The 16722-nt window shown below is 31.9% G+C and overlaps 1 protein-coding gene across 1 annotated transcript; it reads left to right on the top strand.

Annotated features, from left to right (window-relative positions):
• The first annotated feature begins 502 nt into the window (after positions 1-502).
• On the top strand, positions 503-16521 carry LOC142321101 (NEDD8 ultimate buster 1-like). The gene is made up of 5 exons (XM_075359098.1): positions 503-1022; positions 5474-5631; positions 5786-5982; positions 10496-10656; positions 16311-16521. Exons 2-4 carry the CDS (start codon positions 5540-5542, stop codon positions 10513-10515), a joined length of 309 nt encoding a protein of 102 aa, XP_075215213.1. The 5' UTR covers positions 503-1022; positions 5474-5539; the 3' UTR covers positions 10516-10656; positions 16311-16521.
• Positions 16522-16722: the final 201 nt, after the last annotated feature.

The raw sequence follows: 16722 nt of genomic DNA, 5'->3' as shown, positions 1-16722 counted from the left end.
ATATTACTACGTTGAACCTACGAGAACTACGTTGGTTGAACCGTTGCGTTATATATCGTCTCACCCTTCAAAAATTTTCAAAAACCCGAAAATGGTTTTTAGATATTTATCTGAACAGTATTTGCAAGCTCCAATCTAGTGAATATCGTGTTTAGTATAGTCGGGAATGGGGAAAATTTGTAATAAGTGTTAAGTGTAATAATTTTGAAAAATCTAGAAATTGTTTCTTTTTTTTTAGATATGTACATGAAAATTAAGCACTCCAAAACTCAAGTTGATATCTTCATCTCTTACCAAAAAGTTAAAAAAAAAAATAACAGCCGTTTTTGAAAAAAATTCAAAATCAATTTTAACTCTTTAAACTTGTAATTTCGAAAAATCTAGATGTTAGCTTTTAGATATTCATATGAAAATTAGACGAATCAAAAATCAAGTTGATACCTTAATTTATTACCAAGAAATTATAAAAAAGTAAATTTCATTGTTATTACATTTGAAACATAAACACTCTGAATTTCAAAAAATTATTTCTTAGTGTGCTCTTCCTAAGAAGAACGTGCATTAATTAAAATTTTCAATAATTTATCTTTAGTAGTTTTTACTGGGCGTTAATGATGAATCAATCGATTAGGTACAGTCAATGTTTTACAGATACAGATATTATTTATATGGTAAATGAAAATTGTTTTCCAAAATAATAATAATAATAAATAAATAAATAATTTTTAGTTAAATATATTACAAAAATTAATTTTTATTGAATAATTTAATAATTATTTGACCTCTTGAAAAAAAGATTTATTAATTTAAAAATATAATTTTATTTTCCTTCTCTTGAAATAAAGTAATAAAAACAATTTGTTATGTACATCTGGAACTCGGCTAACAAGATGAGTCAACAGTTGTATAGTTAAGAACGAAGATGACCGATTGTACGCGGAAGGGAACGAATGTAACAAACAGCCGACTCGGTCTAGTTAGTCATCGCTGGATATACAACGAAGTACGTGTAGTTAAATAAGGTACGTTTATTGATATATATATATATATATATATATATATTTCATAATTTCAACTCTTCTATTTTTTTTTGTTTGTTAATATTTAAAGGTTTTTTTTATTGTAACAGTAAGATGTACACTTTTTTGTCTGTATTTCATGATGTGTATGTTGCGCGTGTTTATGTGTGTGTGTGTGTGTGTGCGCGCGCGCGTCCACGTGTGTATATAGTCAAAAATCAAATTATTTATACTACTTATTTGTTGTATCCCCAACTATTACTTTGCATACCCCCCGGAACTGAGTACGCGTACACCACTTTCGAGACCACTGCTCTAAAGCTGTGGTGAAGAAAGAAATTATGGTAATAAGTCAAAAAATGTGGTATGGGTTATTTCACATTTCTTTACGTTTCATCACCCAGGAACCCCAGAAAACCTAATTAACTGTTGCGGGGAGGGGCGTAATGTTCATACGTATATCAGTGCGTCTGTTGGCGTGTCGGAAGCTTAATAATTTTTGAATGGATAAATAGAGTTTGATGAAATTTTGTATAGAGATTCGTATGTTAGAGAATTTATTGGTAGAAGTTTTGGATCAACACCTCCGATGTGGAGTGGGTGTGCGGGGGCGGGGGGTTGAGGGTTCATTTTTCAAAATTTTGTAAACATAATGACACCGCTTTATAATAATTTCAGTACTTACGTGAGCGCAAGTATTTGTAAAATATATGCCATATTTTAAAAATTTTGCCGCAAAAATCGAAGAAAGGCCGAATTCTCGGTCTTCCGAAAAAAATACGCCGATGCAGAGGGCATAGGCATCACCGGGGCGGCCGTACGGTCTAAATGGCGTCGGTCCCGGTCGAATAGCTTCGATCCTGGCTGACATATACTCGTTTACGTCAATTTTCGTTTCGGCCGAATTTTCGGTCTTCCGAAAAAAATACGCCGATGCAGAGGGCATAGGCATCACCGGGGCGGCCGTACGGTCTAAATGGCGTCGGTCCCGGTCGAATAGCTTCGATCCTGGCTTACATATACTTGTTTACGTCAATTTTCGTTTTGGCCGAATTCTTGGTTTTCCGAAAAAAATACGCCGATACAGAGGGCATAGGCATCATCGGGGGGGCCGGACGGTCGATATGGCTTCGGTCCCGGTCGAATAGCTTCGATCCTGGCTGACATATACTCGATTACGTCAATTTTCGTTTCGGCCGAATTCTCGGTTTTCCGAAAAATATACGCCGATACAGAGGGCATAGGCATCACCGGGGGGGCCGTACGGTCTAAATGGCGTCGGTCCCCGGTCGAATAGCTTCGATCCTGGCTGACATATACTCGTTTACGTCAATTTTCGTTTCGGCCGAATTCTCGGTTTTCCGAAAAAAAATACGCCGATACAGAGGGCATAGGCATCACCGGGGCGGCCGTACGGTCTAAATGGCGTCGGTCCCGGTCGAATAGCTTCGATGCTGGCTGACATATACTCGAATTCGTCAATTTTCGTTTCGGCCGAATTCTCGGTCTTCCGAAAAAAATACGCCGATGCAGAAGGCATAGGCACCACCCGGGGGGGGGGGGGGGGTGGCCGGACGGTCTAAAGGACGGTCTAAATGGCGTCGACAAGATGTTTCTCTAGCGCTGAGCCACTTCACTTCTCTTCTGCCATTTCCACTCACCTAAATCATCATTTCCCTGAGAAATTGAATTGTCATAGAAGTCCATGTTCCTAGTCGCCAAGATCACCTGATCTGACACCTTTAGATTTTTGTGTCTGGGAATGGATGAAAAATATTATATACAAAACAAAAATACGTTCTCGTGAGGAATTAATTGTCCACATTATGGATGCCACTGAACAACTTAAGGGCAGTCCTGAACAACTAAAAATCGATACAAAAGCGTGCCAGGAATCGTGTTGAAAATGGTGTGTTTTATTTTTGAACATTTACTGTAAACTTGTATGTATAATCCACATTGGTCTAGTGAACTATTTCTAAATAAAATTTGAATTTTTCTACCTTTTTTTGTTTTATTCAACTTATTTTACAATATTTTATTCAGAATGAAATTCTCAACAAGTTTTTCTTAAAAGTTTTATGTGTTTATTATCCATTTAAAAAAGTTATACGCCAAGTATAAAAAACAGGGTTTTACCCCAATTTATTGGTATTCACCGTAGATTTCTCAAAAACTACTGCATATACAGTGCAGTAGTTTCTACTATTACTCTTCTAGGACCTATTTTATTCAATTTTTCCAGTCAAAAACCGATAAGAAATCACTAATTCTGCCACTTAATTAACATCTTAAAAATCTCAGTATGACCTCATTTCATCAGGGTATAACTGAATATATACGAGGTGCGACAATAAAGTAATGAGACTGATCTTTGACCTTGGTCTATAAGCTACTTCTAGTCCAAGCGGCACATTGATGCAACTGCTCAGTCGTGAGTTGTGCTGTAATAAATGAACACGTGTTTGTGTCTCTCGTCACAGAAATGAAACCGCAAAATATTGCGCAACGGTATGCCATTTCTTTTTGCGTTAAATCGAGTGAAAACACGACGACAACTTATGATAAGCTTCAGAAGGCTTTCGGAGAGGAGGTTATGTCAAGAGCTCAAGTTTTTCGGTGGCATAAAATTTTTAGTGAAGGCAGAACGAATGTTGAAGATGAAGACCGCAGTGGACGACCATCAACTTCACGGACAGATGTCAACTTGACCAGGGTGCGTGAAATCGTACGATCTGATCGAAGATTATCCGTGAAAATGATCGCAGAAGAACTCAACATCAATCGAGAAACGGTTCGTCTAATATTAACTGAAGATCTTGGTATGAGAAAGATTTGTGCAAAAATGGTCCCCAAAAAGTCATACAACAACAGCGAGAAACACGGAAAAATGTGGCAGCCGATCTGTTAGAGCAAACGGAAATCAATTCAGATTTGTTGAGCCGTGTTATCACTGGTGATGATTGTTGGGTTTTTCAATACGATCCAGAAACAAAACGCCAAAGTTTGCGATGGTGCTCAAAGGGATCACCCAGACCAAAAAAAGCTCGCATTTCAAAGTTAAAAGTGAAACGCATGCTTGTGTGCTTCTTCGATTCCAAGGGAATTGTTCATAAAGAGCGGGTGCCTCCTGAACAAACAGTTAACCGATAATCTACAAAGAAATTTTAGTTCTTCGCGTCCGTGCCAACATTGCTGATAATTGGATTCTGCATCACGATAATGCGCCATCCCATACTGCTCTGTCAGTACAGCAGTTTTTAACCTCAAAACTAATTTCAGTACTACCACGCCACCTTATTCACCAGATATCGCTCTGTGCGACTTTTTTCTATTTCTAAGAGTCAAAATGGCGGTCAAGGGACACCATTTTCAAACAACACAAGATGTCCAAAAAGCTGTGATGAGGGTCTTGGAGGATATTACAGAAGATGAGTTCCACAAATGTTACCATCAATGGCAGAAGCGCTGGAATAAGTATGTGCAATCAGAAGGAAACTACTTTGAAGGAGACAACACTAAACATGACTAAAACAGTAAGCAACATTTTTTTCACATCATTCTCATTACTTTATTGTCGCACCTCGTATATATAGATTAAATGTACACAATTGAAAGTCTGATAAAACATGAACATTAAAACAATAAAACAAAATGAACATTACAGAACTTCACAAAATATAACCTTCCCCTTTTTCCCTTTCCTTTTCCCATTTTCCATTTTACCTATTTTCATTTTTACCATATTCCCTTTCACTTTCTCCCATTTCCCCTCTTTTCTGCCCATTCCTTCCCCCATTTATATTCTCCTTGTTTTCCTTTCCCCTTTTCTTTTGTCTCCCTTCCCCTTTCTGTTTTCTTTTCCCATTTTTTCCTTTTCAATTTTCCCCTTCTTTTCTTTTATCTTTTTCAATTTTTCCTGTTTCCAATTTTTGCCTTTCTCACTTTTCCCCACCCATAAATTGTTCCAGTAGTTTTTTAGTCTATAGCACACACATATCAGAAACATTGAAATGGAATCGTAAAATATAGTAGGTATCGTGTGTATTGCTTTTACATCCAACAGATAGCAATGTTTTTCAAAAAAAGTATGTTTTTACCTGTCTCAGGTGTGACATCTTAGGTATATAAAAACACGCACATATTCGAATGCAGTGTGTCAAAATTTCAAAGCAATCGGTGAAGAACTTTCGGAGATTGAAAATTTTGAACAAAGTAACATTTACATTTTTATTTATATAATAGAATAGGTTATGAAAGTCCTGGGAGAACTTCATGTTCCATTCTGTTATAAAAGATGTAATTCTAATTTTATTTCTATTACTAAATGAAAGAACTACTGTACTCTCCATAGTAAATTGTATTTATATAAAGTAATAGGTTGTTAATAAAAGTATTATAAAATTTAATAATAAATAAAAATTTTCTTTATTGTTTTTATTAATTTGTAACAGATAACTGACCAGGTTGGTAAAACTCTTGTTCTTCCACATAAAGAGAAAAAAGCTTTGTTATCAGCAATGGCACTACATGAAAAAGGAAAAGCTGCTCTTAAAAAGGATGAATTTGCTCTTGCACTCATATTTCTACTCGAAGCAGTTAAGGAATTTAGGTTGGTTGTCATTTATTAACTAAATAATAATTAGTAGTAATATTCTAGTAAATATAGTAAATGGACAGAATATTATATAAATATTTATTGTTTATTAAATGTTATATAAAAAACAAAAATAAACTGTTTATAATTATGTATATTTATTTTACAGTTCTTGTAATTCTCAGCTGCTGAATTCTGTTGATAATTATGCATTACTTAATTTGGATATTGCATGGTGTTATCTTTGTTTGAAAAATGTTACCCAGTTACCAGACGCTGAAGAAAGATTGAAAATATGCGAATCAAAATTCAGATATAGTTATGGACCTAACTTGGAAAGAGTTGTAGCTTTAAAAGGAAGTTCTGGTAAGTTGATTAGTTTAATACTAGAACAAGGTAGATCATTCTATCTATTCAATGATTATTTCATAAAGGTATACTTAAGTAGATGAAGGAAACCCAGCCTCATCCAAATTGTATTATAGTCGCCGATTACAATTATTGTGTAACTCCCAGATTGGAAATGGAAGTCACTGGAATAGGGTTGAGAGATATCTTTGTACATATCCGACTGAAAAAAAATTGATCTAGACACCACATGACTTCCTTGTATGCCTACTAAATTACATATATACATTTTTTTAAATGAAAAATGCATAAAATTTTATTTCATTAATAACTTGTCTTTTTTTTATTGTTATTATTGAATTATTATTTATTATATTTTTTTTTACGATCAGATATTAATAATTATTAATAAATCAATATATTTAAATTAAAATAAAAAGTTAAAAAATTGGAGATGAAGTCTGATTCAAACTGATGTGCCTTCCCCTTTTAAGATCCAAATATTTCATTAATTAAAATTTAATTTGACTATAACTCTGGAACCAATGGAAATAACCCCAAAATCCAATTTTTTTTTGGGATTTTGGGCTTTTTTGGACACTTTCAGTCAATTGCAATCAAAAGGGGAGGGGTGCACAACTAGATGTTACTACAGACCTAAATCCAAAATTTCAACATCATACAGCTAATCATTTTTGAGTTATGCGAAATACATATGTATGTACAGACATCATGCCAAAACTAGTCAAAATGGATTCAGGGATGATCAAAATGGATATTTTTGTTGAATTCTGAAAACTGAAATTTTTTGCAATCACAATACTTCCTTTACTTCGTACAAGGAAATAAAAAATAAATTATAAAATAAGGGTTTGAGGAGTGATATCAAATACCCTCTAGCAAGAAATGTATACTTCTTAAAGATGACAATAGGCAGCATATATATATGTTTTTTACTCAGAAATTAAAGTTTAGAAGCATGAAACATACTCAGGATTTCCTAAGGAAACTCCTTATCTATAATTGTAGTGACGTGTGAAAGGAAGTAATGTATAAGTTGTGTCAGTGCAATAGTTTCTGAAAACTTTATTATTGATGATGATTATTAAGCAGTTAAAAAGTGCACTTATCTTTTTTTATAGATTGTCTGCATTTTCCTCTTGGTAATTTTTTTCAAAAACAGTTTAGAAATGTTAATTTTTCTGGTAGTCAGCCCTCTTGTTTTTAATATTTATTTGATTTAGCTTTAAAAACTTAGGATTTTTTTAAACCTGCTTATATTAATGTTTTAAATTATTCTGTAGAGAAAAAATATTTCTGAGGCTTATCATTAATTTAATCATAAAAAGTATGTCCACCAAAGAGGTGATTTAAATGCCAAATATAATCGGTTAAATTTTGAAATAAAATGTTTTTTTTTCTAAGAGATTCTGATTCAACAATTGACCTGGATCATCAAATAAAATTTTGTTTTTTTTTAAATAACCTGTGTTTTTATAAACATACCAATATTTTTGTAGTAAATATTTGTATAAATATTGAATATTTATATCTTCTGTAACTATAAAGCAACTTGTCCTAACTGGCTGATTCATTAACACCTAGTAAAAACTACTGAAGATAAATTAATGAAAATTTGTATATTGATTTTTTTAAATTCCAAGTTTAAAGGGTTGAAATGGAGTATCAATGAAATTTACAATTTTTTTTTTTAATTTTCAGTAACAAATGATAACAACTTGATTTTTAGTGTGTCTAATCTTCATGTGAATGTTTTAAAGCTAATTTTTAGATTTTTTAATCTCCATGTTAAAGGGTTAAAATGGATTTAAAATTTATTTTTGAAGAGCCTTTTTTTTTTATTGTACTTTCTTGGTAACAAATGAAGAAATCAACCAGATTTTTTGTGTGTAAATTTTATGTAAATATCTAAAATCCAATTCTAGATTTTACAAAATTCAATCTTGAAGTAGTAACGAAAAGTGAAAAAAGTTTTGACAATTCTTGCAAATTTTTCTCATTTCCAACTATACTAAACAAGATATTCACTAGACCGGGTCTTGCAAATACTCTTAAGATAAATATCTAAAAATCACTTTCAGGTTTTTTAGAATTTCCAGTTTTTAAGAGGTGCGATTGTGTACGATGTGGTGATTTAACCAACACAGCCACTGTTATTGTATGTGTAACACAACTGGCTGCATCTGCTTCCAGTTACTTGACTAAAAAACAAAAAAAAAATAAAATCAATTAAGAAATTAGAAATGAAGTGTGGTCATATCTATTGGTGTTTGTTGGGTAACACTAAAAACCGAGCAAAGTAAAATTTTGCCCATATGAAGGATAGATAACCAGTTATAACTATTATTTTTAGGATGGAGGCCAACTATTTTGAAACCCACATTCTTCAGATCATTGAATGTTTTGGCCAAACTCTTTTAAGTTCTCTTAAATCCATGGCAGAATAAAATATACCTGAAAAATTTTGTCATAATTTTTAAAAAAAAATATTATGTTTTTTTTCTTTTATTTTGTTAATTTCTCTTTTGTTTTAGAGAAAAAACAATTCTAGGATAGTCTATGAAAATAACAGAACTTTTTTTAATTCTTCCCTTAAAGTAGTGTCATTTATGATAAAATGTTAAAAGTAATTTTTTATTTGTAAATTTTAATAAAGTTTCCCCCATATTTTTTTTACAACATTGGTTTACCAGTCACTTGTCGTAAATAGAGATGTATTTTGTCAAAATTAAATAAAATAAAGAGTAAGACTAATTATTCTGCATTTTAGAATACAGACTATTGTCAGATTTGTTCACTTTCATCTTTTTAGGAGACTTTTTCGTCATAATTACTTCAGCAATTAGGTTTATTGCATGACCACTGAACAAACTGCTTTTTTCCCATCAGAGTAAACTTTATTAGTGTATTCTGATAACTCATGCATACATCAGAATCTTTTTTTTTTTACTAATTGGTTAGTTTCAGGATTACGCACAGCAGTGTTGAATTTGTAAATGCTTACTTCATTGGTCAAGCAAAAACAAAGTAGTATTCTATTTCTACTTAACCTTTTCATAATTCATCTATGTATTTTTTCCAATTTTTACAGAATATTCCAGCAGTAACTTTTGTTGTTCTTGCTGTTAGGCAAAACAGCATTTATAATTTTTCATAAATCATTCTGTTTTAAAATCAGCACCTACATTAAATGATAGTCAGTATAATCATTGGAAGAGTGTTGATTAGGGACATTACTTACCAAGTTATTGCCTAGCAGGTACACTTTGAACATCATACTTTGCAGTTATTAATTTCATTGAATATTTATTGCAAATATTACAGTAAAATAACTGGAAAAAAACTATAAATATAGCGAAAGTAACTAATCAAAAGTCATCGGTTAATTTATATTCAGTGTCCGTACTAACAGTGGTTATAATGTTGCATACTGTAAAATTATTTTTGGCATTGATTGGATTTTTCACAATCAGTTAAAATTGACAACCTCATTTGTACTCTAATTTTAACTTTAACTTTAACATTTTAATTTTAACTTTTATTCATTTTCATTCTGCAGCTAAATCTCTTCAATTCACTACATGCATTATTAATTCTGCTGTTTATTAGCATCTTACTTTTTTATTCAGTTTTGAATCGGATTGGAAAAAAAAGATGGTTAAAATAATTTTTTTTTTTTATTTTGCAAATCCTATTTTAACTTCACTACATACTATGGTTTTATCCTTATAAAACTTTTTTGAAGCAAGAATTTATATACTGGGAAAAATTTCTATTAAGTTTATGATTTACGGGGTATTTTTTTTTTTTGTATATTTTCTTTTATTCTCATTTAACTTACACTTATATTAGTTATTGTAACTTAATGATTTGCCAGGGAGCTGATATTTGATACAATTCAATCTCAAAACTGGCATAGTAGTACATTATCATAATTATAAAATATGAATCAACATTTTTTTACTGGGGTTATCCTGTTATTTATAAATATTTATAAGTTTTGAAAATATTATTTTTATTTAAGTAGACAGTTAGCATGGAACATAAAATTGCAAGATTCTAACTATATATTTATTCACCTTTAAAATAAAAACCTTATTTAGTTTCACTAATTTTGTTTAGTTTTATAATCAACTAAGAAACATAATCATGAAATTTTATCATCCCTGTTACATCATTGTGTAATTTTTCTGCAAAAATAGTGTACAGGGAATTTAAATTGTTTATGGAATTTGTATTAATGACGTAAAGGGAAAAATATAATATCTTTTTCCTAATGTAAAATTTAACAAGACCTATAGCAGTTTTTAAGCAAACTACATTTTTTAATCATTTATTAAGATGTATTTACCCATTTTTATATTTTGTAATTAAAATTTTCAGAACGGTTTCATTCACCTGTCAAAATTTCCTAGCTGATTAAATTTATCTGCTGGAAAATCTTTTAACATTTTCTCATGCTATTTGTAATTATATTTATTTAAATATTTTTTTTTTTTTTTTTTTTAAGAAATGAGTCAGCACTTCTAATGAGATTACATTTACTTCAAGGTATCGTTTTATTTCATCAAAATAAACATTCTGAAGCTAGAAAAATTCTTGAAGAAACACAGCATGAATTAGCTTTACTTAAAGTTGATGACACAAGCCTTTGTGAACTTGTTGAATTTGGTACGCAAGACATTTTTTTAATAATAATTATTTATTTATCTGTTACATTTATTCTTTGTTAATTAAACTAAGAAATTGAAAAAAACGATTTTATAAGATAGTTCTGTAAAATCAGGATTAATAAAACTTTGGTCACCATGATTATTTAAAATATTTAAAATTATTTTTTTTTTTTTTTTTTTTTGTCTTCAGTCATTTGACTGGTTTGATGCAGCTCTCCAAGATTCCCTATCTAGTGCTAGTCGTTTCATTTCAGTATACCCTCTACATCCTACATCCCTAACAATTTGTTTTACATATTCCAAACGTGGCCTGCCTACACAATTTTTTCCTTCTACCTGTCCTTCCAATATTAAAGCGACTATTCCAGGATGCCTTAGTATGTGGCCTATAAGTCTGTCTTCTTTTAGCTATATTTTTCCAAATGCTTCTTTCTTCATCTATTTGCCGCAATACCTCTTCATTTGTCACTTTATCCACCCATCTGATTTTTAACATTCTCCTACAGCACCGCATTTCAAAAGCTTCTAATCTTTTCTTCTCAGATACTCCGATCGTCCAAGTTTCACTTCCATATAAAGCGACACTCCAAACATACACTTTCAAAAATCTTTTCCTGACATTTAAATTAATTTTTGATGTAAACAAATTATATTTCTTACTGAAGGCTCGTTTAGCTTGTGCTATTCGGCATTTTATATCGCTCCTGCTTCGTCCATCTTTAGTAATTTTACTTCCCAAATAACAAAATTCTTCTACCTCCATAATCTTTTCTCCTCCTATTTTCACATTCAGCGGTCCATCTTTGTTATTTCTACTACATTTCATTACTTTTGTATTGTTCTTGTTTATTTTCATGCGATAGTTCTTGCGTAGGACTTCATCTATGCCGTTCATTGTTTCTTCTAAATCCTTTTTACTCTCGGCTAGAATTACTATATCATCAGCAAAACGTAGCATCTTTATCTTTTCACCTTGTACTGTTACTCCGAATCTAAATTGTTCTTTAACATCATTAACTGCTAGTTCCATGTAAAGATTAAAAAGTAACGGAGATAGGGAACATCCTTGTCGGACTCCCTTTTTTATTAGGGCTTCTTTCTTATGTTCTTCAATTGTTATTTTTGCTGTTTGGTTCCTGTACATGTTAGCAATTGTTCTTCTATCTCTGTATTTGAACCCTAATTTTTTTAAAATGCTGAACATTTTATTCCAATCTACGTTATCGAAAGCCTTTTCTAGGTCTATAAACGCCAACTATGTTGGTTTGTTTTTCTTTAATCTTCCTTCTACTATTAATCTGAGGCCTAAAATTGCTTCCCTTGTCCCTATACTTTTCCTGAAACCAAATTGGTCTTCTCCTAACACTTCTTCCACTCTCCTCTCAATTCTTCTGTATAAAATTCTAGTTAAGATTTTTGATGCGTGACTAGTTAAACTAATTGTTCTGTATTCTTCACATTTATCTGCCCCTGCTTTCTTTGGTATCATAACTATAACACTTTTTTTGAAGTCTGATGGAAATTCCCCATTTTCATAAATATTACACACCAGTTTGTATAATCTATCAATCGCTTCCTCACCTGCACTGCGCAGTAATTCTACAGGTATTCCGTCTATGCCAGGAGCCTTTCTGCCATTTAAATCTTTTAATGCTCTCTTAAATTCAGATCTCAGTATTGTTTCTCCCATTTCATCCTCCTCAACTTCCTCTTCTTCCTCTAACACCATTTTCTAATTCATTTCCTCCGTATAACTCTTCAATATATTCTACCCATCTATCGACTTTACCTTTCGTATTATATATTGGTGTACCATCTTTGTTTAACACATTATTAGATTTTAATTTATGTGCCCCAAAATTTTCCTTAACTTTCCTGTATGCTCCGTCAATTTTACCAATGTTCATTTCTCTTTCCACTTCTGAACACTTTTCTTTAATCCACTCTTCTTTTACCAGTTTGCACGTCCTGTTTATAGCACTTCTTAATTGCCGATAGTTCCTTTTACTTTCTTCATCACTATCATTCTTATATTCTCTACGTTCATCCATCAGCTGCAATATATCGTCTGAAACCCAAGGTTTTCTACTAGTTCTCTTTATTCCGCCTAAGTTTGCTTCTGCTGATTTAAGAATTTCCTTTTTCACATTCTCCCATTCTTCTTCTACATTTTCTACCGTATCTTTTTTACTCAGACCTCTTGCGATGTCCTCCTCAAAAATCTTCTTTACCTCCTCTTCCTCAAGCTTCTCTAAATTCCACTGATTCATCTGACACCTTTTCTTCAGGTTTTTAAACCCCAATCTACATTTCATAATCACCAAATTATGGTCGCTATCAATGTCTGCTCCAGGGTAAGTTTTGCAGTCAACGAGTTGATTTCTAAATCTTTGCTTAACCATGATATAATCTATCTGATACCTTCCAGTATCGCCTGGCTTTTTCCAAGTGTATATTCTTCTATTATGATTTTTAAATCGGGTGTTGGCAATTACTAAATTATACTTCGTGCAAAATTCTATAAGTCGGTCCCCTCTTTCATTCCTTTTGCCCAGCCCGTATTCACCCACTATATTTCCTTCCTTGCCTTTTCCAATGTTTGCATTCCAATCTCCAACTATTATTAAATTTTCATCTCCTTTTACGTGTTTAATTGCTTCATCAATCTCTTCGTATACACACTCTACCTCATCATCATCATGGGCGCTTGCAGGCATATAGACGTTAACAATCGTTGTCGGTTTAGGTTTTGATTTTATCCTTATTACAATGATTCTATCGCTATGCGTTTTGAAATACTCCACTCTCCTCCCTATCTTCTTGTTCATCACGAAACCTACTCCTGCCTGCCCATTATTTGACGCTGAGTTAATTACTCTAAAATCACCTGACCAAAAGTCGCCTTCCTCTTCCCACCGAACCTCACTAATTCCTACTATATCCAAATTTGTCCTACCCATTTCCCTTTTTAAATTTTCTAGCCTACCAACCTTTTTTAAGCTTCTAACATTCCACGCTCCGACTCGTAGAATGTTATTTTTTAATTTTCTGGTGACCCCTTCCTTAGTAGTCCCCACCCGGAGATCCGAACGGGGGACTATTTTACCTCCGGATTTTAAATTATATATACGAAAAAGTATATTTAAAAAAAAAAAAAAATTTAATGAAATGTAATATAGAATCTGGGAAACAATCGTTAAATGTATCTTACGGTTTATGAGTATTGACATACTCATAAACCATAAGATTTAACTCATAATGTAGGACGATGTGTTCTTCATGTTATGGTTTATTTTTAAATTTTGCACCATTCTATATGTATTAATGAAAAGTGATTTCAAGAGATTACAATTCTGCATAATATGACCTAAAATAACCTCCATCACCCAGCACTTTGCAACTACGTGCTTCAAGCAGCCATTAACATGTCCTGTTCTTACTTACATTCCCCCAATTATTATTTTATATTAAAGGAGGTATATTTCTAATTGCAGTTAATTTATTCACCGGTGACATTTTAACAAAAGGTTACCATTGAAAAATTTAAAGGTTGTTAACTGTTTTTGGAAATTTCTCTAAAACCACCATGAATTTCTTTTTTTGTATTTTTAGTAATTAATTGCTTTTAAATAGCATAAAAAAGGCCGTTTAATGATCAGCGGTTAGATATAAACTTACAACCAAAATTCAGTTTGTTGAGAAGAGAGATACATGCTTTTTGTGATGTGTGTAAAAAAACTTTTTGGACATGGTAATATAGGCTGAAAGGCTATTGTGACTTTGCACAATAAAGCAAAGCAGTGTAATGAAACAATTAAGATAAGGAATTCTCAGCCTTTACTGAAAGCTTTTTTATCTCCCGGTGGTACTTTGACTCTACAGACTAAATCTTTGATCAACAGTTGTGAGAACGGTAGTTGTGATACATCTGTGTGTTCTTTGCCTGGATCTTCTGATCAGAGTAATAACATTTCAGCTCCAAAGGTGATACATTTGAATCGTCGACTTCATTTACGCAAATAACAAGTATTTCCTGTTCAAATTTGAAATTTGAGCCATTTAAAAGAATGGATCACTAGACATTCTCTGTCTTTATTGCAATAAAATGAATACTGTCTTGCTATCTGCAGGACAACTAAAGGAGTTGCCCTGTGACTCATAGATTCTTGAAAGAATATTTTTATGTATACTTCATGACTTTATCATGGTTATTCCAAAACGATGACTATTTGAAACCCCGCTATTACATTATGGACAAAATATTATCGAAATATTATGACTACATGAAGTTATATATTAATTTGGATTATATACCATTTGCAATTTGTTAATGGATTTCTATACTAGTTCCGCAGTGAAATCAATAATACTGAAAATTAATATTTATTTGTTTAGGTTTGAAAAATTTGTAAATCTACAGTAAAATGTATCTGATGTATAATCAGTATTCCTTATCTTTGTTGATAAGATTAATATAATTAAATATTATAATAAACTGATGTAGATGATGCATGATATGTTCACATCATTTTTATATGATGAACCTTGAGCCACGTTCCTTGCAACATGTTCATCTCCATTCTCATCTGTTTCGTACTAAACTTACAATCCCAAGAGCTCCCATTTCCATTAGACTTTCTACAATTTTTTACTTTTATAGCCTCTCTTTTATAAAACTGCTGATCCTTCTAATACTATTTTAAGCAATTCTCCTTTCATGAGACATTACAGTCAGCTTTACTATTTTTAATTGTTTTTATTATGTTCTATTCTTGTTTACTCTTCCCATAATTTCATTTTTCATTTAGTCTGTCCTTTAATCTTCTCCAATCTCTTCCATGTTCATTCTTCAAATGCTTCCTGCATTTTTCTTTTCTTTGTGTATGCTTCATATGAGGTCTACTCAGAAAATAAACAAACGTTTTTAATTACATGCCCCAGTGGAGATATTTAGTGACATGTGGTTGGCAGCATTGTGTTTCACATAATCTCCTCTGTAAGCACATGTTCTTGGATTGTTTATTTCTCATTTAGTTTTCGTGTTATTGTTATTTCAGTGCAACGTGTTTAAGTGCTGGTAGCAGTTTTTGTAAGGTGTGATTTTTTAACGATTGAACTTTTGTTTCAATGTCATAGCCATAACCAACTTTCATCTCCCATTATGATCCTTTGCATGAATGTTACATCATCATCGGGTTCTTCAAGAAGTTGCCGACAAACGTCCACTTGATGTTTTTTCTGCTGTTTGGTCATCAAATGAGGAACAAACTTTGCTGTAACTCAATGCACGTTCAATTTTTCAGTCAAAATGTCACGGCATGATCCAATTAGTAAATACCAACATGTGTAAACTCAACAACAAGTAAATAACAACATGAGAAACTGCACCCAACATTGTTTAACAACAGTTATCTATAAAACTGATTTGTTAAATGCAGCTTGGGCTGTTACATTTTTTTTATATCTACTCTACAACTATCAAATATCAGAAGTTGGTCTGTGAAATGTTTCATACGTTGTGGAATTATCAGCTTTTCAATCTCATTGAACAGAATAGTTTTGATCGAGTCCCTTGTATTAAAAACAAGCCCCCACATAATAGAAGTTACTTATACTAATAATCTATTACTTAATATTTCATATTTTTCTTAGGTTTTACTCCAGCTGAAGCCAGAATTGGTGTACGAGCTACTAATGGTTGTGTAAATTCAGCTGTCGAATATATACAAAAAAGAAGACAAGAACGGGAGGAAATTAGAGAAAAAGAAAAGTAAGTGTGATGGAAGAAGATTTTTTTCTTTTATACATTTCATTATAAAAAAACTTATTTTGCTGATATTGTTTTTTATAATATAGTACCTTAAGTAAGTATGTAGACATTACCTCTTCCTTGTATAATTAAAAGTTATAAAGTAAAGCAATCTATTAAATTTTACTTATAAAATAAGAAAGTTTCATACTTACAGTCAAAATTGGTGTTGTATGAAATCTTAATATAGAAGTTTACATAGCATACATGCTGCTTGATAGAATATTTTAATAATGTATGCATATTATCAACAAT

The sequence above is a fragment of the Lycorma delicatula genome, chromosome 3, assembly GCF_047948215.1.
Source record: "Lycorma delicatula isolate Av1 chromosome 3, ASM4794821v1, whole genome shotgun sequence".
Classification (NCBI taxonomy): Eukaryota; Metazoa; Arthropoda; class Insecta; order Hemiptera; family Fulgoridae; genus Lycorma; species Lycorma delicatula.
Note: the sequence above shows the minus strand (reverse complement) of the source record. Positions and strands in the feature narration are given on the sequence as shown.